Consider the following 23,498-nt stretch of genomic DNA (forward strand, 5'->3'; position numbering starts at 1 on the left):
CTGTTTTTTCAGATGTGGGCGTGTGCTCTCGGGCACTTGGAAGCAGCTGTCGTGCTGTACAAGTGGGACCGTCGGGCCATCTCTATTCCAGACTCTCTAGGAAGGCTGCCTTTGGGAATCGCCAGGTCACGGGGTCACGTGAAGTTAGCAGAGTGTCTGGAGCACCTGCAGAGGGATGAGCAGGCTCAGCTAGGACAGAACCCCAGAATCCACTGTCCTGCAGGCGACGAGCCCAGCACAGAGAGCTGGGTGAGCCAGTGGCACAGCGAAGCCATCAACTCCCCAGAAATACCCAAAGGAGTCACTGTCATCGCAAGTACCAACCCAGGTAAGAATCCTAAATGGTGACATCTCAGTACTTGGCGGATTCCCCTTTTGCTGTCATGCCACTACCCTCGGAAAAGTCCGTAGGATGTTCACATACGTTTAAGGGTTTGGGGTTTTCTTTTTAGTGTTTCTAATTTTCCTTTTAGCTGTTAGAATGCCTAGTGCATCCCCCAACCCCACTCACCCATCCCACCCCCAAAACTGAGGGAAAAAACACTATGTTAATGGGAGAAAGAACTACAGATTTTGGAGGAGGATTATTTGAATACAGTATATACTGCTGGGGAATATGTAAACGTCAGGGATGTGTCTTGAGTTCTGGCTTTGCACTCCGTGTCTCTCAGGCATAGAGAACGTGTTAATTCTTTAGCATTCCTCACTGTACCACCTGTCCTGACTGTCCTTTCTACTGTACTTTTCAGAGCTGAGAAGACCTCGGTCTGAACCCTCTAATTACTACAGCAGTGAGAGCCACAAAGATTATCCAGCTCCCAAAAAGCATAAATTGAACCCCGAGTACTTCCAGGCAAGGCAGGAGAAGCTGCTGTCCACTGCACTGAGTCTGGAACAGCCAAATATCAGGAAGCAGAGCCCTAGTTCTAAGCAGCCTGTCCCCGAGACAATCAGCCCCAGTGAAGGATTGAGGGACTACAGCCGGGAGATCTCCCCTCCCACTCCAGAGACTGCAGGATTCCTCCACGCCTCTGCATCCCAGCCGGTAGTAAAGTGGAACCCCAAAGATCTTTACATTGGTGTGTCTACAGTACAGGTGACTGGAAATCCGAAGGGGACCAGTGTAGGCAAGGATGCAGCACCTTCACAGGTGCGTCCACGGGAACCAATGAGTGTCTTGATGATGGCTAACAGAGAGGTGGTGAACACCGAGCTGGGGTCCTACCGTGATGGTACAGAGAGTGAGGAGTGCTCACAGCCCATGGATGACATACAGGTGAGCATGGAGAAGGTAAGCTTGCAGGGACTGGTCCATCCACCTGCACTTCCTTGATCTTTACTGCCAGTTTCTTAGAGGTCTTGTCATTTTATCACCAGTGACTGGTTCAAAGTCTGGGCTTATGTATTAGACTGGTGGACTGTCTTCTTCACTTGGGCCACTCGTGAATCAAACATTTTGAACTGGGCCTGAAAACCAGGGACTGAAATATGCTTATTAGAAATGTCAAGTTAGTAGATAGTGTCAAAACAGGCTCAGGGTTTCTAAGTCACTTAAAGGGGGGAGAAAGAAAATTTGGCTCACTTGGGAAAAGTTCAGGAATTGGTAATAAGGAAAAAAAAAAAAGCAACAACAAAAATAATACTCTGAAACATAATATTATAGGAATACTTGCAAACATGAGTCATTCCCACTTTGGAAACTGTTAATTCTATTAAAAGATTCTCAGACTGGATAAAAAGAAGCAAAGTGTATTATATACTACTTGTAAAAGACAGAATTGAAATGAAACAGAAAGGATGAAAATGAACTGACGGGTGAAGATATAACAGACAAAAGAGTATAAAAGAAAACAGACAAAAAGCATAATTAAGGCAAATATTATATATATACAATTTATCAAAAAGATAGGACCATAATGAACCATTGTGCACCTAACATAGTTTCTAAATATTAAAGCAAATAAATACAAAGAAATGTGGTACCAGAACCACAATCATATTATGACACTAACGCCACTATCTCAAAAGTTGTCAGCTGAGGTACATGTGAAGAGAAAATGAAAAAAATTGAGAATACAATTAGAAAGTTTTGATTTAGTATACTTAATATATGATTATATAATTATGTAGATGTTTGAATAAAAATGTGGTAAATATACATATCATTGTTCTGAGATATCCATGCACACTTGTGAAAACTGCTCATATATTAGAACCCAAAGAGAATTTTAATAAAAACCCAATGTCATTTGAATAAAAAGCCCTAAAGATCGTTTAAATTCCATTGCCTTTTGTAGCTATCACATTAAGAAATCATCTACTTGGTATCTCAGAGTATTGCACTTACAATGTTAATGTGTCCTTATACTAACACAGTTTTATAAAATAGGGGATGTGGGAGAGGAGTGATTACAGATAGTTATAACCTTTGGTCTCCAGAAATTCCACTTTTTAATACTTTCATGGGAAAAGAATCAAGGTAGGACTTACTTCCTCCTGTTTGAGTCACCAATCAAGATGGTCAATATAGAAGAAGAAGAAAAGCTGTGGTATTTCTTCCCTAAATGTTTTCATTTGTATTCCTGTTACAATTTTTGTTGACAATATCGAAAATTACCCAAGATAAGTATTTTTTAACAGTTTTATTGGGGTATAACTTACATACCATAAATTCATTCATTTTTAAGTGTTCACTATAATGATCGTTTGTGAGTTTGTACAAAATTCACAGTTATCACAAAAGTCCCATTTAGGACACTTCCTTCCCCCCACAGAAGTTCCCTGTACCCCTTTGCAATCAACCTCTGTTCCCATTCTAGTCCTATGGATCTGATTTCTCTGCCTAGAATTTTGCTTCTAGAAATGTTATATAAATAGAATCATAAACTGTCACATTCTGTGTCTGGCTTCTTTCAGTCAGCATAATCTTCATGAGGTTCACACATGAAGATAAACATTTAATCATTTTTGTATAGATTTTGTATAGATCCTTTCTGAACATTTTCAGTTCACTTAAAAACTGCTGTATTTCAACTTCCATTTTCAAGAGATGTGCAAGAAAACTTTTAAAACCAAGCTCATATCTCTGATTCTAATTGAATAGATCTGCTCCAGACTCGTTGCGAGGTTTCCTAAATGAATCTGTTAGGAATTTATTTTGGGATGCTCGTATCAGCGACCCTGACTTCAGTGGTTTAATAAGAACGTGATTTCTTTTTCTTGTACAAGTCCAGAGGTTTGGTGCCTCAGTTATGCCATCAGAGACCTGGATTTTTTTTTTTTTTCTATTCTTTTGGCTTTTCTCTTCACTCCTGTTGCTTTCTGATCATAATGTGACTTCTCGAGCTCGGCTGTGGTCAGAGCAGGAGAAGAGGGGTAGGGCCTGGTGCATCGGCACCTTTCACCGGGAAAAGCAGAAGCTCTGCCCACATCTCTCCCAGCAGACTTGTGTATAGTCTCCTTGTCCAGAGGCTGGTCAAGATCCCCGCCTTGGTGCAGGAAGGTGGGAACTGAGAGGAGGATCAGGACAGGTGGCTTGTCTTAGTCACCAGCTGTCCCCTGGGCTTTGGCTGTTTGCTGCTTTCTGCAAAACTAGGGTTCTCTGGGCAGGACAAAGTGGGGGGACATAGTGGTCAGGTGGGAACACACTCAAGTATTCTTGCCTGGGAAATCCCATGGACAGAGAAGCCTGGAGGGCTGCAGTCCATGGAGGTCATAAAGAGTCAGACACGATTCAGCAGCTAAACAACAAGAACAAGTGGTCACATAACCAGCGATATCACTATAATTACATGACCACGTCCTCTAGAACTGCCCAGGCCTTAGTATCCTTAATCAGTTGATCCTAGCTGAGAGTAGAAAGTAGGCATAAGCCAGATATTCTCAAAGACTTAAGGTTTTGGACCGAGCTGATTTTTAGAGATCCTCAGATCTGGGATCTCAGCATACGTGAGCGAATCATGTAAAATCTTTAGATAATATCAGAGGGTACTGGACTGACATGTAAGCTTACCCTCCTTCATTTCTCTTTCCCAGGTAGTGGGCGGGAGGTAGGCCTGGCTGATTTCTAGGGCCCCATCCTAACCTGAGTGCTCTGTGACCTCCGGGTTCCAGGTGAACATGATGACCTTGGCAGAACACATCATTGAAGCCACACCTGAGCGGATCAAGCAGGAGAACTTTGTGCCCATGGAGTCCCCGGTGTTGGAAAGGACAGATGCGGCCACCATTAGCAGTACCATGAGCTGGCTGGCTGGTTACCTGGCTGACGTAGACCATCTGCCAAATGCTGCCCAGATCAGGTCAGTAAAGTCCAGGGGCGTCTCCCCAGGGCAAGTTCCTGGATTTACCTGGAGGCGCAGGAGACCCACTGGATCTGAGGAGATATGGGTAGTGGATGCCCTTTTCAAGGGAGGAAGGAAGCATTAGGATGGATTCCATTGCCTCTTTCAAGGACCTCTTTCTTCCTCACCTCTGCTGTGATTTTTCTTCCCGTGGCAGAGTGTAGGAGATAATGTGTCATGGCATGTTCTCCCCAGTTCAATTGAAGCTTCACAGTTGGATAGTGGACTTACTGGGTTTAGTACTTAGCCCAGTACTGAACTCATAACAGGTGCTCAGATTGAAGTTACTAACTGAAGGACACCCGGAGTCTCCTTAGCATCTCTCTGGACTGAGTAGAGGTGTATCCTTCATGGTCCACAGTGGGTACCATCTTGTCTCTTTGACCAATGTGTGATGAATCCTGCAGACTAATCACCAGCCTCTCTCCCTCATGTCTTCTTTTGTTTCAGAAGTGCATATAATGAGCCTCTCACCCCTTCTTCTAATACCAGCTTGAGCCCTGTAGGCTCACCAGTCAGTGAAATAACTTTTGAGAAGCCCAGCCTTCCCTCTGCAGCAGACTGGTCTGAGTTCCTGAGTGCATCCACCAGTGAGAAGGTAGAGAATGAATTTGCTCAGCTGACCCTGTCTGATCACGAACAGAGAGAACTCTACGAAGCGGCCAGGCTTGTCCAGACAGCTTTCCGGAAATACAAGGTAAAAGACAACAAGAGTCCTGGGGACTTCTTGGTGATCCAGGGGTTAAGACTCTGCCCTACCACTGCAGGGGGGTGAGGGTTCAATCCCTAGTCAGGGAACTAAGATCTCATATGCTTTGCAGCCAAAAATAAAGAACTTCTTTAAAAAAAAAAACAAACAAACAGACAATAGAGTCCTTTTGTGATCAGGGAAAAGTCAGAATCATTCAAACTGAAATATATGCCATTTCTTTTTTTCTCTGAGTTTATAATTTGAAATAAAGATTCTATAATTAGGTCACATAAGATTATTAAGAATTGTCAGAAACGTGAGTGGAATAAAACTGACCAGTAATGCGATGGTTATTACCGTCTGAACTTACCGTCAGGGTAATAATAGATATTCATTATTTAGTTAATACAAAGTTGACATGTCTGCCACAAGGAACGTATGACCTGGAGCAGGGGTTTCTGGCTGGAGGCCTGGAGACTGATTGTTGGCTGCCCATGAACTCCTAAAATTTTATGGTGAAGTGTCTGTATGTGTGTTTTTGGTGGGCAAGGTCCAGAGCCTTCCACAGTTTCTCAGAGGAGTCTTTGACCTCCCTGGACATGAGTCTGAGCAAAATCTGAGAGATAGTGAAGGACAGGAAAGCTTAGCATGCTGTAGTCCATCATGTCGCAAAGTTGAACATGTCTTAGCGACTAAACAGCAACAACAGGGAGGTGTTATAAGTCATCAATTTTTGACCCAGAAGTAGAGGACTTGGTGTTAGAAAGGACAGAGCAGAGCAGCAACTTATAAGGACAAAGAGCACAATACCTAGTTCTTTAAATCCTTTGACTGTTGTTTGGGCCTTCTAACATCCAAATATGATAGTTCTGTTTAGAAGCTAGAATAGCCAGAGAGGTATTCTATAAATTCATTTTTCTTAATTTATCCTGATATTAACTTGTCGTACTTTGGTAAACCTCGGGTCTCAGTTCTGAGAAAGTCAGTGAAATGAGTGGTCATTCCATTGAAGTCTTGGGAAAGCTGCATTTCTTCTACTGTATCATTTTTTTCTTTTCTTGCCTTGCTTTCCCCTGAAGGGCCGACCCTTACGGGAGCAGCAGGAAGTGGCAGCAGCTGTCATTCAGCGTTGTTACAGAAAATATAAACAGGTGAGCCAGCTTGTGAATGCGTCCTACCCACACAGCATCCAAACAGGCATGGGGAGTCCCATGTGATGTTTGGCAGAGAGCACAGCGTCTGATGCCTGACCCAAAGACTGGCTTCAAATCACCTTGGTTAAAGACCAGAGGAAAATGTTCCAAAAGAGGAAAAAAAAGAAAAAACAAACAAAAAATCACCTGCAACTACTGCCACAAAATAATTTTTGTTCGGACTGTTGACCTCTCAGTGGTATCACTTCCTTCTACCTTGGTCTGATACAGAGGAAGCTATTTGGGTCTGAAGTGAGGCTCTATGTGAGTCATTTTGCCTATGAGCTCATTAATAATTAAAGAGCTCGAGGAGGTTTGGTATGGTGATGGAAGAAGGTATATACTGGTTGTTATCGTTGACCTTGAATCATACACATCACATAACCTTCAGTCGGTTTTCCTTTTTGGCTTCTTCTTACCCAATGTAAAATGAAGAATTGTGAAAAATCTTTGAAAATGGAAAGAAGCCCAGAGTATCTTACACTGAGCATTGATTGCTTAGTTAAGCGTTGTAAGAAGAGCACCTGAATTATTCTTTCGTTCAGTTTTACTGCTTGTGAAATGACCTGCAGGGTCACGGAGCTCCCATCAGACAGGAAGGGAATTGTTCAGAGAACACCTAATATACCTTAGATGTTTCAGACTCATCATTTCATTTTCTCCTTACAAAAGTATCTGAAGTAAACGATTTTATTTCCATTTGGCAGGTGAAGAAGCTGAGACTCAGAGAGATTAAGTAAACATTAGACCTTTCTAACCACCTAGGTAGTGATATTAAAAAGTGCCGAATTGCATTTTGACTGGTTCATACGGTAAAGTTCAGTCCTATTAGCAGAACCATTTTTTAGGTTGTGCTTTTGGTAGGTCTTACACTTTTGTTTAAGGAATAATAAAGCTGAGATAGATACCAGCCACACAGAAAATCAGGATTCTGTTCTCTTTATTATTTCTAAGATTTGCTTGATATCTCATGTGGATTGCCACTCTCTCAAGTTTCTCTAGGATTAATCCTTAATTGTGAGGGGAGAGGGGGGAGTGTCTTCAGCTTATAGCCAGTTGAGTTCATGATCCCAGAAAATGAAGGTTTATTGTGTAAACGCTGACACCACAGTCCCTGTTGGGAACCATCCTGACTTCTGTTTGGCGAGAGGACTTATTAGCAAGAGCAATACTCAGAATCAGAGTTTCAAGTCTGTGATTACAGCAGGAGTTTATTCCAAAATGTGAGTTTGTTAGTTGTTTTTTTTTTTTTTTAATCCCCTCCCAAAGAAGTGTTGGCTACAACCAGAAAGATGGAAGGCATTTAAAAAAAAATACTGACAAATATAAGACAAGTATTTTGGAAGATGAAAGGCATGAATATAGTCAGATTGCCTTTTTTTCTTTCTTTCTTTCTTTGGTTGGGCATTTCATTGGTTCTGATTCTGGTTTTTCATTTCCTTCTATTCAGCAATCTAACATTAATCTTGTATTTTCTGTTTCTCCCCCAAGCTGACATGGATAGCCTTGAAGGTAATGACACACCCAAGTCCTCTCACAAATCATTCCACCAGAGTCACAAACCTCACACCCATCACCAGCTACAAGAAGGGGCCATTAGGATGGCACGGTCATTCAGTAGGCATACCCCTCCCCCAACCCGGCCACCTCACCACAGCACATCTATCCTCTGGGGACCACGTGGTTATGCCGTTGGAGTGGGTTTCAGCAAGTAGTCTTTGGACATTTTCTTGGCCAGTGTCCATGTAAACAGTCCATCCAAGATAATTACTGTAAACCCAGTGAGCCACCGAGGAAATTCCCCTGTTTCCCATTGTGCCGCGCTGTGTCTGCAAGGTTCTGACCATGCAGAGCACGCAGACCAAGGTCATGGAGACATTGTGGGATGCAGTGCCCTTGTTTTGAAAGACTTTGGGCCAAATGAAAATGTCAGGCAGATCAGATAAGACTCAAGAGGGTTCTTGCAGGAGGACCCTGTGTCTGGAAGCTTTTAAGAAGTCAGTTTTTGCCCCTCACTCTACCTCATACATGCAGAGAGAGATTTAGGCACAGGGCTGTTCTGAGGAGCACTTGTCCCTCTCATGGTAAGTTGGCTCCTTGTGAGCAAAGCCCTCCACTGTGGCTTCTGGTCTCTAGAGTCATAGTCTAAGTGGTTAGCAATCTGGACAGAGCCTTTGCTAACATCTGCAGAGCTCTGGTTTTTCGTGCCTGGCAGGGAAGAGGACTCATTCTCCCCGAGCGTGCCTTTGTGCCTCACTTTCCATGTCTGTGGCGGGCTGGCCGGAGGGCGCAGGGACTGACTCCCGAGTGGTCCCTGGCTCTGGGGCCACCTTCCAGGTTTCATGGCTTCACCCCTGTGTTGGTCTGACAAGTGTTAATCTTTTGCAGGTTAAAGTGGCTTAAAGGTGTCAGCGTTTCATGATAAGCCTTGTATTTGGGACCTTGTAACTCAGAAATATGTCGTGTGGAACTGCTAGTTAGAAGTCAGATGCTGCCTGCTAAGTGGATTTGTGTTTGGCAGGAATTGGGAAGCATCCAAAAAGGATTAATTCAAACTGTTTCCAAATCGGATAGGAAATATTCATCTTCAACATGTAAAGTTTTACTTCCTGGAACTTCCCTGGTGGTCCAGAGATTAAGACTCCACACTGCTAATGCAGGGGGCATGGGTTCAATCCCTGGTCGGGAACTAAGATCCCACCTGCCAAGCAGTTTGGCCAAAACAAAAGGCAAACAAAAAAAAAAAATCATAAAATTTTACTTCCTAAATATGTTTTTTTAATTCAAGTGTCTCAATTTATTGCTGTTAAAACTTTTTTCCAAGAAGGGTAAACAGTTTTGATATTTGAGGTGGGGGAAAACACATTTAAAGCAGTGCATTGTCTGAAGGCGACTCTTAAAGTAACATTTTGCATTTTGGAAAGGTAGGTGGAAAGAAGTTTTGTTTGCCTGTTTTATGATGAAAGCCAGAACAGAACATGAAAAGAAAAAAGTAGTTTTCCTTCTTGCCGTCCTCACCCGGTCGGCTTGGAGGACACCCCGCCTGCGTGGCTCCCCTTGTTACTGCTCTGCTTCTCCTTGTGCCCTCACAGTATGCACTTTACAAAAAGATGACCCAGGCTGCTATCCTGATCCAGAGCAAATTCCGGAGTTACTATGAACAAAAAAAATTCCAGCAGAGCCGGCGCGCCGCTGTGCTGATCCAAAAGTTCTACCGGAGTTATAAGAAGTGTGGCAAGAGACGGCAGGCACGCCGGACAGCAGTCATTGTACAGCAGAAGCTCAGGTGGGTGGAGATCTGGTGGCAGCCAGGAGAACCCCGACTCGGGTGAAAGAGCAGCCCCTTGCAGACATGTGGGTCTGTCTGTACAGGGAGCGAAGCATCCTGCAGTGATTTCCTCCCAGAGCAGTCTAGAGGCTATGTTACCGTAGAGTTACACCTGTGTCCTTTGCCCATTTTGGTCCATTTAGCTCCTTCTGTCTCTCTCCACTCCCCGCCCAATCATTCTGATGCCCCACCCAGGTTCCAGTATCAGAATCTGGAAGGACCACAGTTCCTACTCAGAAAGGTGTCACCCTAATATAGTCAGTTGGGGCTGCCCAGGTGGCGCAGTGGTAAAGAACCTGCCTGCCAGTGCGGGAGACAAAAGACATGTGGGTTCGATCCCTGGATCAGAAAGATCTCCTGGAGTAGGAAATGACAACCCTCTCTAGTATTCTTGCCTGGAGAATCCCATGGACAGAGGAGCCTGGTGGGCTGCAGTCCAGGGGCCACAAAGAGTAGGACACAACTGAGCACACAGTGCGCGGGTGCACACACACACACAGGATAGTCGTCTAAATTGTGTGTCTACACCCAACCTTGGGAAAGTAAGTAGAGCTGAGCTATCCCATTTTGCAGAGTCATAAAGAGTTTTAGCACTGGAAAAAACAATGACAAAAGTTTAGAAAACAATAGTCCAGGGACTTCCTGGTGGTCCAGTAGTTAAAACTTCACCCCCTTCCAATGCAGGGGGTGCGGGTTCGATTTCCTGGTGAGGGAGCCAAGATCCTACATGCCTTGCAACCAAAAAAAAAAAAACCACATAAAGTAGAAGTAATAGGGGTAACCAATTCAATTTATTGTTCAGTCGCTAAGTTGTGTCCTACTGTTTGCGACCCCATGGACCGCAGCCCACCCAGCTCCTCTGTCTTTCACTATCTCTCAGAGTTTGCTCAGGTTCATGTCCATTGAGTTGGTGATGCTATCTGTCTCATCCTCTGCTGCCCTCTTCTCGTTTTGCCGTCAACCTTTCCCACCACCAGCGTCTTTTCCAATGAGTCAGCTCTTCGGTTCTTTATTGAACAAATTCAATAGTTCAAAAATGGTCCACATCAAAAAAAAAAAAAAAGTCTTAAAATAATAGCCCAAAGAGAGAATGAATGTCTAAACGGAGAAAGCCCAAACATAGGCGAATGAGTTTTCAACAAATCTGGCTTATAAAGACTTGAGGAGTAGTGACAGGACATCTTATTTTCAGTCCTCCCGTTGTCTCCCTCTGAGTGGTGAGAGCATTTACGCTCCCCTCCCTTCTCTCCCAGTGACGCCCAGACTCAAATCCATGAGATAGGCTTGTGCTGTTGGATTTGCCTAATGAACTGTTGGGTTAAAAGTTCTGTCGCACCACTGACTTGCTTTCAGCTTTCACACATGAAACCTCACAGCACCGTTCTTGTGACAGTAATTCATATTCTGGCTTTTTCAGGAGCAGTTTGCTAACCAAAAAGCAGGACCAGGCTGCTCGAAAAATAATGAGGTTTCTACGCCGTTGTCGCCACAGGTACATTCACCCTCATTTTGACATTTTCCTCATCTAGAAGAATGAAACCACCCGCATTGCCTTAACCACTCATAAACTCCTAGGTGAAGCTAACCGCCCCCTCTCCCCACAAATAATCAGGCTAAAGTGACACCCGGATAACAGAACTTTATCTAGGGACAGAGTCCTGAGAACCCTGCTCTCTGTTCCAGACGATGCTGTGTGTGTATTGAATCACAGGGATCGTGCCAGTGTCTTTCTGTTTTGGTTCGAGGAGAACTTAGCTGACTAGCTTTTCATTCCAGATTTTTCTTCAGCAGTGTGCTCTTCACTCTAAACCCTTACTGTGCTAATGTGTGTCCAAACAGAAAAGACAAGAGTTTCTCTTCTGAAGGAAAGGATGGGAAACCACTAGTACCAGGTTTTCTGATGTAGTTTCCACTGAATAACTTGCACCCTCTGCTGGTGGTGTCAGGGCTAACACCCTCCATCAACCGATCAATTCCCACTATTCTGTGATGGGGAACAGGAGAGGTGGTTGGAAGGAATCTGGGCAGGAAAGGAAAGGCATCTTGAGATGGGAGGTGAATTTCCAACTAGAAGTGGGCTCTGATGACTCCAGCATCTTCCTATGGAGCTAAACCTTTCTCTCTGTTTTCCTGAGTTTGAGATGCCTTGGTGAAGACGGGGTCCTTGACTCAGATTTTGGGGGCTGGTGAACCGCGTGTTTGTTTTCTTTACATGGGTTAATGTTCTGTCCTCACTTCTGTGACACTGGCCATCTGAGCTGTGTTCAGACGACTCTCCACATGGTTTTGTTGTTTTTCCGTTCATCAGGAGCCATGCAGTTCACAGACCCAAACTTGAAAGCAAGCTCTTTAATGTCTGATTTCTTCCCATTTAATTGTACCCAGAGCCCGAGCTGTCTGGGTGTAGTGTGACTCCTCAGAGGTTTCACTTTAGTGTTTCTCCTTCTCAAATTGTCTGCTTGCTAACTTTGGCAATATTTTAACTCTGAAACTAACTAGGGGTTAACTGACTACTTGTGTGCACTTTTACTTAAGTTAACAAAATAATTTGTTTATATGAACTCGGAAGGGTAAGTGGACAGAGCTACACATGCACAGTAATAATTAAAAGGAACATTCTTTAGGATATATATGGTGCTCTCTAGCCAGGATTGCTGCCAGGGCTGCTGAGGCACTTTTACCATATTCTTCTGCAGTGCATTTGCTCTCCACCTGCAGTGATGGGTGTTCTCCCCATGATTAGCTAAGTGATGAGACATCCCATATCAATGCTCTGAAATAGCAAATCTTGTTAGAAAATGCATATCAAAATATGGGGCAGGACCGGGACATAATGAAATGAGTTCTCCAGGCCTTACCAAAATCAGTCTCTTCCTTATTATTTAGTCATATCTGCCTTAGAGGACTTGCAGCCAAATTGAGGAGTTGCTCTTCTTCCTTTGGTGACAATACCAAGGCCTTCCCTGTGCCTTTTTCCATACGTGTTCACACTCTTCTCCCTTCTTCCTCTTCCTCCTGCAAAACAAAAAGCCCAGGAGGATTCTCCCCAGCACCACTGAGTCTGTGGTTAACACTCTCCCAGCAGATTTGATCTTTAAGAAAAACCCCCTCAACATTTTTCTTCCTTAAGCCACAGCAAATAAATACGTTCTCAAGTTGAATTCTCCTTGATTCTTCTGTATCCTCAAACTTTGAAAATATGCATGCGTAATGCCTCTTGGGCTTCCCAGGTGGCTCAGTGGTAAACAATCCTGCCAATGCAGGAGATGCGGGTTCGCTCTCTGGGTCGGGAAGATCCCCTGGAGGAGGACATGGCTACCCACTCCAGTATTCGTGCCTGGAGAATCCCTTGGACAGAGGAGCCTTGTGGGCTACACGGTGTCGCAAAGACTAGGACACGACTGAGCTACTGAACAACCAATGCCTCCTTGGTGAAAGTGCGCAAAGCTGTTCAATACAGTCCTATTTTCTTCTTCTTTTTTTTTTTTTGGCCACAACCTACTGTGTTTACATTGGGTGAACTGAGAGGGTAAGAACATAAATGCCCAAAAGTTTGCTTCACATAGGAGCCTGGGTAAAGGAATGGTTTCACTCATGTTTTTAAGAGTTCTCCTTTTTCAGACTGGTAGAGAAGCAGTTCATGAGGATTTTGTCTTTCTTCAGCCTTTATTTTTACCAGGAATAACCTCATGAAGCTAACAAGAAGATTTGTTATGAAGAGAGTATCAGATTCTGGGACTGAAGTTCTGTTCACTATTTGGGATTAAACAATGATGTCTCTTGGCTCTTTTTTTTTTTTTTTACTTGCCCCTTGATATTCCAGATGTTAGAAAGGCAAATTGGAGTAACCTTTGTCTACTATGCATGGTCAGTATTCACTTTCCATGCCTATATAGTCAGTGAAGGAACTTGAAGAAATCCCAAAAATCTATCCTGGAAGTTTGAACTCATTTCCCCTAGAATAAGTGTCACCTCGTTGCTGTTCCATCCAGGATACTGAATATAATCTTAAGAGAGACTATCATCTGTATTGTCCCTTAGAAGCATTAAAACAGGAAATCTCCTATGATGTCCTCTCAGAAAAGGTAGGTAGGAAGTGGCATCAGGAGTCAGAAAGTGTCCCATTTCTGAAGGATTTTGCCAAGTCATGTGACCTCAACATTTTTAGACTGAAAAATAAATTGGTGACTTTCCTACCTGCTCATTTCATATCTCCCACCACCACTCTCCTTTTCTTTCTTTCCAGAAAAAAAAAAGGAACTACTTTATAGTCTTTTTGTTGTTGTTGTTGAAATAAAGCTATTTATAAGATTTCTGTTCTGACCCTCACATGCTAATAGCTCTTTGGTGTTGTTTTACTGTCTAAAGCCCCCTGGTGGACCATAGGCTGTACAAAAGGGTGAGTGTAGCTGCCTGCTAGCCAGTTTATCTTTACCTTCCATTTTCAATATTTTGCTTTTTGCTTGCTTGCATGGGGCTGCAGCCTAGGTATGCCAGTAAAGTTTCACATCCATTTCGAATGAAATAAGATAAAAACTAACCCTGACTACTAACACTGCTACTTTATACAACAGGAGAACAGTCACATACAGACATACAAAAATGCATGAGCAGGTGACAGGCCCTGAAGCCACCACAGGGCATGCTAGCATTTGGTGGAAGAAGCCTTCCATGTGAAAAAGGTGGCTGGGGGGACAAGTTTAAATCTAAACAAGGCTGCACAAGGAAACTTAAGCAAGTGGTAATTGGTGATGAAAATAATCTGTTACATGAAATTCAACTACTTCTGTGTCGAAATTTCCAAAGCAAGAAGGCTTGCTAGGTGATACTGAAATTTTTCTTTTAACTCATCTATTTCTTATTTGGAGTTACATAGTTTCATTTTCTAACTCTCCCTTTCCCTAGTGCTAGGAGGTAAGTCAATACCCAGAGCCTAGTCAGTACCCAGAGCTGCGCTTCCTGAATCGGCCCAGTACATTCATTATCCAAAAGGGAGTGAATCCGATTTCCAACATTTAATGACAGTGCTGAAGAAAGACAGGGTGGTATGAAGTGTCTGAAACCTGTCCATTCTATATTACGGTCCCGAGTGGATGTTCCAAGAAAATTTGTGTTTTGAAGAAATGATAGCGGTAGTTCAATGGCCCGTGTGAGTGTCTGTGAGATTTTTAGAATCTGATGCTTATTTATAAGTATGCAGACATGACTATGACAAGTCTGTGTAGTTGTTCAGTCGCTAAGTCATGTTCAACTCTTTGTGAGCTCATGAACTGCAGAATGCCAGGCTTCCCTGCCCTGTACTATCTCCTGGAGTTTGCTCAAACACATCTTAAGTTATAATAAAGAATGTAGCGGGCAGAAAACTGTTTTTTAAAAGCCAGAAATTGAATTCACCAAAATCAGACTTGAATTTAGGTTAACTAGACAACTTTTGTCCTAGAGGTAGTCTTAAGATGCATTTAAAAATCTAACATGGCAGAAAAATAAAACATGGCAGTTACCTCTATCAACTCAACTACATCCAACATCTTCCCTTCTTACCTTCCGCTAACGCTGTATTTAATCATTTACAAGATTTCTGAGAAAAGATTGTGCTTGAAAAATTCCCAAACTTCTAATGTCTCTGGAGATGTTATTTCCCATATTTGTGTTGATGCTAATATTTATTCATTATATTTTAATCCAAACATTAAAAGGCCTTTTAATTAAAAGGCCAGGTAATAAATGTCTGTTGCAGTATAGCAGTTTCCCTTATCCATGGGGGACACATGCCACGACCCCGGTGGATGCCTAGTGGATGGGTAGTACCAGACCCTAAATATACATACGTATATATACTATGTTTTTGCCTATACTGACAGGCAGTTCACGTATACAGCATGGATGTGCTGGCCAAAAGGGTGATTCACGCCCCAGGCAGGACCAAGTGGGGCAGTGTGAGATTTTATGCTACGCAGACAGCACACAATTTAAAACTCATGAATTGTTTATTTCTGGAGTTTTCCATTTAATATTTTCAGACCACAGTTGATCTGTGGGCAGCTAAAACCTTGGAAAGCAAAACCATGGATAAGGAGAGGACCACTGTATCTAGTTCCGCCACTGAATCATGAGAACAGCACAGACAGTCCCATCAGTGGATAGTCATGGCTGTATTCCAATAAAACTTTATTTACACACATGTGCATTGGGCTGGATTTGGTCCACAGGCTGTAGTTTGCTGACCTAAGGTGACAAGAGAATTGAGTTTTTATTGTTCTTCCTAAGTCAAGGTCCCAGGTGGCTCAGTGGTAAAGAATCTGCCTGCCAATGCAGGAGACTTGGGTTCAGTCCCTGAATCAGGAAGATCCCCTGGAAAAGGGAATGGTGACCCATTCCAGTATTCTTGCCTGGAGAGTCCCATGGACAGAGGAACCTGGAAGGCTATAGTCCATGGGGTCACGAAGAGTTGGACACAACTGGATAACATATATATATATATATATATTATGTTATTCCTGTAAAAAGTTGACACTGAAGGAGAAATTTGTTTTTAAAAATGTAAAGCAGCTACATTCCATTGTAAATTTAACTAGTCAGAGCTCTCTAGAATTAGGCAGTTGCTTACAGTTGAATTATTTCAGGTCCCATGTGGTGGAATGGGCTCAGAGATTTGAGCAGATTCCTCGGTGTTTGAAATGCAAGAGAAAAATGGGACACACATCTCCATTTCTCTCTTCTATTCCCTCTCACTCTCTGCATACATAAATAATATCTCTTTCCATTAAAAAAAGAAAAAAAAAAAACTCCCAAGAGAACAGATGCATGCCCTAGTATTCAATTTCATTATAAGTGGTAGTATCTTGCATGTTCTATGCAGTTTATATAGTTCGCTGCAAGGATCCAACAGTTTAGTAAAAGCGGTTGCTTATGCACTTTTGAAGCTTGTTAGGGTCTGGTATGTTAATGATCCTTTTTAAGAGTACATTTTCTAGAAGTGCTTTTCCATGCCAACCAGAGTCCCCACCTTCATTTCCTGAATGCCTGTTGCATTCTGCTGTGAGTTCTTAAAACTGCTCCTCATGCATGAAAACTTGGAATTTCATAACACTCCCATCCCTCTCAGTCTTAGGGGCCTGCAGAGAGAGGAACTCAGAAGCTTTCCGGTTCCCTCCAACATGGTTATTTTTCGCTTAACATATGAATTCCCAGGTGACTCAGTGGTAAAGAACCTGCCTGCAACGCAGCAGACACAGGTTCAATCCCTGGGTCAGGAACATCCCCAGGAGAAGGAAATGGTGACCCACTCTAGTATTCTTGCCTGAGAAATCCCATGGACAGAAGAGCCTGGTGGGCTACAGTCCATGGGGTCACAAAAGAGTCGGATACGACTGAGCAACTAAACAACTTGAAACGAGGAACAGCTTATCTGTGTCTTGTCTAATTCCCAGTAGGATCTCGTGTCCTCTCTGTCCACTGGAGAAGTCAGGATGGCACTTCCTCTAAGAGTCCCTGGGTTGAAGTCCCTTGGAAGGCAGGGCTTTCTCTGAGGAGGATTTATATTCCTGGAATTTATGTCAAAGAAGACAATATACTTACTAATGTATAAAGCACACCCTAGTTAAGACATTTAAGGTTTATGTATTCAGAGATAATAATTTGAAAAGTGAAAGAATGAAATTTCATGGTATAGTGTACATAAAAGGCAATTTGACCCCATCTCCTAAATTAATGAAGGAGAAAGATATATAAAGGGAAGTGATGTCAGCCATCAGAATTGGGAGCCAGTAGGCTAATTCCAGCAGCTGAGCAATCAGAAAATACCCATTCAAATTATCAGTCTTGGGGAAAGCTAAGAAGAAGCACCAAATGGTCTTCACCAAATCTAGCTCATTTTCACTTAAGTCTTTCCTCCAGACTTCACCCCTAATTTATCCAGTAACTTAAAATGCAGTCATCCAAATCCTAATGCTGTAAGAGGAATTTGTTTTGTCTTGGACACAATAACTATCTATTTGAGAAAGCATTAAACACAGATATTTGAGTCAACAGTTTTAATTATTCTTAGTTCATTGAGGTGTGATAAAACTTCAATAAATGGCTGAAGGATTGCTAAGCTTGAAGAAATTTTGCATTCCAGTTGGATTTTGAGTGTCTCAAACAGGGTGTTATCCAGTGTTACAGCAGAAAACCAGGATGCCTCAGATGAAAAAGAAAATAGAAAATAGCTGAATTACCTAACGGGTTTATTCTCAAGGTATTGAAACTAAAATAGAAATTGCCTTAGACAAATTTCTTCTTTCCCTGATGAGATCAGATTTCTGCCAGAGAGCCTTATAACCTGTTATAGTCCCTGCAGGTATTGTAAACAGCAGGACTCCCGGTATTGAAATAACCAATTTCTTATAAATTGCTGGCCAAGCTACCCATGTTCAGTAAAGGTGGATGAAACCATGCAACTGGAATGAAAAGAGCCCTGACTGGAGGAAGAAGAAATAACACTTTCTGATCACAGATTTTTAAACAACAGGTTTTCTATTTGACAGCTGGGTTTCCAAACACTTAACCAGATGCTGCTAGTTTTCTTGGTAAGTAGCGTTGACAGCACAGATTCTTGAGAGCAGTTGAGCCAAATATCTGCAATGGGTCACTAGCAAGTTTTGCAGGCCACACGTAGACTTTCTCTCCACTTTTGTCCAAAGGGCAGCTAACAATGCCTGCGAGTGAGCTGTTTAGGAAAATAACAGTGTCTGTCAGCAACTTGGATGTCTCACTTCTCTAGTTAAACGTGACGTTAGGTGAATTTCCAAGTGGCCCAGTCGGCTCAGGGAGGAGTGAGAGATGAAGGTGGGACGTGGCATCTCATTAAAACCTCCAAAGTAATTTTGTCTTACTTGCCTCTTTTAGGAAATGAATCTTTTGGGAACACAGTGGTGTGTGTTACATTGCAGACAACATGCTCTGTGTTGTTCTTATTGGGCCTCTCTGTCTTTTTCATTTTGCAATCCAAATGAGGTATCCGGAAAATGGCAAGACCTCTCTTTTCCTAATCCCCCCCACGAGCTATTGCAGCTCTCAGAACAACAGGTAACTAAGCAGAAAGCCGCCTCTGGCTGCCCTATACATTTCTGACGTCTAGCATTGCAAGAATATACCTGCCAAGATCCACTGACTCATGACACATTTCCCTGGCTGAGCATCAACAAGTAGATGTAATGAAGCCGCTTTGCCTAATGCTTTACCCATGGAGCCATTGTTTGCTACGAGTTTCTGAAGCAGGCCTACTTCATTTATCCATAAACGATCATGGGACGTCTGATGGACAGAAACCCTGTGGGCTTCTGCTGGCTTTCAGTGCTGTTGCTTTTCTTCCTCACTTCAGTGCATTACAGTGCAACGTGGTTTGGGTTGAGACTGAAGCAATATCCTAAAGTGATTATTTTCAACCTAGAATGTTTGGGGGGGTAATCTCAGGGTTGTCTTTAATTTTAATAGCTGGATGGTCACAGGCCAAAGTCTTACTCTTCTAATTACTGTATAAGTCCAAGCCATTTTCCAAGTTTGGGCGCATGCAAAGTTCAGATATGTGGTCCTGGCAGCTCTCCTTAGAATAGCAATCTCCTTGTACCTGCAGAAGCTACAGTTTCTATCTCTATGGTTGTGTTCACAATCTCAAGGAAGACTGCTTTGCCTGTCTTCCATGCAAGGGAATTCAGAAGTAAGTGTAATTACCACAGGCCTTGTTTTTTTTAACATGGATATTAGTAGATTCATTTCTTTCCTCGACCTGAGTGAGTCTAACACTTGTAATGCTTTAAGAGGATGCAAAACTTAGTAACCCTTAGTTGAGTTTGTGTAACATAATGCAGCCAAAGGTTATTGGACATCTGTATTCTCAGTTCTATAGTCGTGGTGACTTGGACATCTGTATTCTCAGTTCTTTATGTGTTGACTTGGACATATGTATTCTCAGTTCTGCAGATGTGGTGACTTGGACATCTGTATTCTTAGTTCTGTATTTGTGGTGACTTGGACATCTATATTCTCAGTTCTGTATGTGATGACTTGGACATCTATATTCTCAGTTCTGTAGACGTGATGACTTGAACATCTGTATTGTCAGTTCTGTAGACGTGATGACTTGGACGTCTGTGTTCTTAGTTCTATAGACGTGATGACTTGGACACCTATATTCTCAGTTCTTTATGTGATGACTTGGACATCTGTATTCTCAGTTCTGTAGATGGGGTGACTTGTACATCTATATTCTCAGTTCTTTATGTGATGACTTGGACATCTGTATTCTCAGTTCTGTATGTGGTGACTTGAACATCTGTATTGTCAGTTCTGTAGACGTGATGACTTGAACATCTATATTCTCAGTTCTTTATGTGATGACTTGGACATCAGTATTCTCAGTTCTGTAGACGTGATGACTTGGGCATCTGTATTCTCAGTTCTTTATGTGATGACGTGGACGTCTGTATTCTCAGTTCTGTAGATGGGGTACATTGGACGTCTATATTCTCAGTTCTGTATGTGATGACTTGGGCATCTGTATTCTCAGTTCTGTAGATGTGGTGACTTGGACATCTGTATTCTCATTTATGTAGATGTGGTGACTTGGACATCTGTATTCTCAGTTCTGTAGATGGGGTAACTTGGACATCTATATTCTCAGTTCTGTATGTGGTGACTTGGACATCTGTATTCTCAGTTCTGTAGACGTGATGACTTGAACATCTGTATTCTCAGTTCTGTAGATGTGATGACTTGAACATCTGTATTGTCAGGTCTGTAGACGTGATGACTTGGGCATCTGTATTCTCAGTTCTGTAGACGTGGTGACTTGGGCATCTGTATTCTCAGTTCTATAGATGTGATGACTTGGGCATCTGTATTCTCAGTTCTGTAGACGTGGTGACTTGGACATCTGTATTCTCAGTTCTGTATGTGATGACTTGGACATCTGTATTCTCATTTATGTAGATGTGGTGACTTGGACATCTGTATTCTCAGTTCTGTAGATGGGGTAACTTGGACATCTGTATTCTCAGTTCTTTATGTGGTGACTTGGACATCTGTATTGTCAGTTCTGTAGACGTGATGACTTGGACGTCTGTGTTCTTAGTTCTATAGACGTGATGACTTGTACATCTGTATTCTCAGTTCTTTATGTGATGACGTGGACATCTGTATTCTCAGTTCTGTAGATGGGGTACATTGGATGTCTGTATTCTCAGTTCTGTATGTGATGACTTGGGCATCTGTATTCTCATTTATGTAGATGTGGTGACTTGGACATCTGTATTCTCAGTTCTGTAGATGGGGTAACTTGGACATCTGTATTCTCAGTTCTGTATGTGGTGACTTGGACATCTGTATTCTCAGTTCTGTAGATGTGATGACTTGAACATCTGTATTCTCAGTTCTGTAGATGTGATGACTTGAACATCTGTATTGTCAGGTCTGTAGATGTGATGACTTGGGCATCTGTATTCTCAGTTCTATAGACGTGATGAATTGGGCATCTGTATTCTCAGTTCTGTAGACGTGGTGACTTGATATCTGTATTCTCAGTTCTGTAGACGTGGTGACTTGGGCATCTGTTTTCTCAGTTCTATAAATGTGGTGACTTGCATTCTCAGTTCTGTAGATGTGATGACTACAGTTACTGAAATTTCAAGTATATTTCCAATTTCAAAAATTCTGCTCTACATTTGCCAAGTTTTCACACTGAAAAGAAGCTCAAAATATAGGCAGGACAATGAAACTAGCTCCATCAGTTGATTTTGGTTTTGGTCTATAAAAATGATCTTTTCCCCTCCCCTGAATTTTTCAGTTGTTCTTTCATGTCATGTGACTACAATATTTGTAAGACACAGTAGTTGTAACTGATGGATAGAAAAATATCTTATAAGTTTTTTTATAAAATGACAAGCAGAGATCATTATTATGAAGGAAACACATACTCACTGTAGTGCATTCTGGAAATACAAATAAGCAAGGGATATCACCCAGAGATAATAATTGTTAAACTTTTATTGTACATCATTTTCATGGTAGAAGTATTTTCAATTAACCTGTGCCTTTTAGTTCACATCTTGAATGAGTGAGACAAGGCAGACACAAATTTCTGTGACCATTTGAAATACTCTGGTTTGAAACATCTAACTCTCAGAATTTATTAACATAAGTTCTCGTATCAGAAGTTGTTCTCATTCACTTCAGTGAATATAAGTGTTTTCTGGTTGTTTTGGGAGTCAGATCCAATTGACTTTTGATTTAAAGCAAAACAAAACAAAAATTAGGCACCACTGTTTTACCCTAATAACCTACCCTTGAGTCACATAAACGTCCATTTATGATCTCAGTAGAGCACTGTAGCCACTTCTATGGGTATGTTAGCAATCAACATGCTCAGGAAATTGGATAATGAAGCTAACAGTCCTCGGCTGCCCTGATTCTTAGAACCATTCCTGTCACGTTTCAGATCTGCTTCATATCCATGTATACGTTTTATGTGGAGCTATTTTTTCACTCTAAAACACTGTAATGAAATCAACACATGGTTTTATAAAGGATGGCATCTTAGAATTGAGAAAAGGGAATTGTCGTCAGTTTCAACAGTGTACTCGCCCACGCCACAGGAAATTTCTAACTGCATGTTTTCTCTATAGACTTCTGGAAAAGGCAAATAAGAATTGGGTTTAAAAATTTATTTTTTGTTGCTGTTCGAGGCATCAGAGTGGAGGAGTGAACCAGATAAACCTGGCTTCAGATCGCCATTCTGCCATTTGTTAACCTTCTTTCCTTTCATACAACACTCATTCTGCCATTTGTTAACCATTATATATAATTGGGCAGGCTGCTCAATTCTGCAAATCTCAGGTTCTCCATTTACAAATTGGAGAAGATGGTGAGGTTGTGAGGACTAAATAAGGTAACACACTAAGGAACCCATCAAGCTATTGGAACATGCATTCTCTTCCTTTTTGCTAATTTCTCTTTTAACAGCTTCCTTTTTAAAAATGCCTATGCCATTTAATTCGTTTTGATGATTTGTATTTATAATACAAGCAGACTGTGAAAACTGTACCGTGAAACTAAAAACTAAATTCTCCACCGAAATTCAGTAGTTCGGAAAGCCTAGAAAATATATTTGGAAATAGGAATGTCTCGTTTTTCCTAAGTTGATAATTGTGGTCATTCTGTGTGTGGACATGCAACTCTCTTTAACTTAATGGTGTGTGAAGCCAGCACTGGTTTTATAGCACCATATTTACATAGTAACTTTAAAACCTTAGTTGACATTTTAATTAGCTCAAAAAGAAACTAGCCAAAAAAAAGCCACAGAAACAAATGTGACCATTTTAACTTAAAAAAGTTTGCAGTATACCCACATGACCAACTGATTACAGATTTTTGGTATGAACATTTGTTGCAAAACATTTCTGGTCTATAATTCATGTTCCTTTGTAGTTCATCCCAATGATGAACTTAAGATTTGTAAAGTGGGACTTCCCTGGTGATCCAGTGACGAAGGACCTGAGCCTGACTCTGCACTTCCATTGCAGGGAACCTGGGTTCCATCCCTGGTCAGGAAGCCTAGATCCCACATGCTGGGCAGCGTGGCCAAAAAATAAAAATAAAACCTTGAAGACTTTACTAAAAAAAAAAAAAAAAGATTTGTAAAGCCTTCCTGTTCCCACTAGAGAAATTGTGAATGGAGATCTTTGTGTTTATGCTCTCAGGTTTTGAGTTCAGAGTTCTTAGTCTCACCAGTGATGGAGTTTCTGTTGCACATTTGTGAATGAGTTCTGTGCTAGTGCAGAAGTCAGGTGTCATATCTGAAGTAGCATGCACATTTTGCGGTAATTTGGCAAGGAGGTCTGCACAAGTACGGGTACATTGCATGCCCAGAAGGAAAGGTGGCATCAGTGCATGCCTTGCATTCTTCCAGC

At 42.0% G+C, this 23,498-nt stretch overlaps 1 protein-coding gene across 4 annotated transcripts in view; it reads left to right on the top strand.

The window, feature by feature from the left end:
• The window catches only part of CAMTA1 (calmodulin binding transcription activator 1), a 989,569-nt gene that overhangs the window by 960,990 nt on the left and 5,081 nt on the right, over window positions 1-23,498 (top strand). For 2 of the 4 annotated variants that reach the window (XM_088845425.1, XM_088845427.1), the window contains 7 exons: window positions 13-328; window positions 750-1,276; window positions 4,114-4,301; window positions 4,794-5,040; window positions 6,114-6,185; window positions 9,320-9,513; window positions 10,973-11,047. In XM_088845425.1, the coding sequence (XP_088701551.1) occupies window positions 13-328; window positions 750-1,276; window positions 4,114-4,301; window positions 4,794-5,040; window positions 6,114-6,185; window positions 9,320-9,513; window positions 10,973-11,047 (1,619 nt within the window). Of the gene's footprint in view, window positions 1-12; window positions 329-749; window positions 1,277-4,113; window positions 4,302-4,793; window positions 5,041-6,113; window positions 6,186-7,718; window positions 7,740-9,319; window positions 9,514-10,972; window positions 11,048-13,923; window positions 13,955-18,441; window positions 19,268-23,498 lie in introns of those variants that run through there. The other 2 variants (XM_088845428.1, XM_088845426.1) reach the window with 2 other exon arrangements.

This window comes from Moschus berezovskii, chromosome 17, assembly GCF_049115385.1.
Source record: "Moschus berezovskii isolate FMDL1 chromosome 17, NW_MosBer_1.0, whole genome shotgun sequence".
Lineage (NCBI taxonomy): Eukaryota > Metazoa > Chordata > Mammalia > Artiodactyla > Moschidae > Moschus > Moschus berezovskii.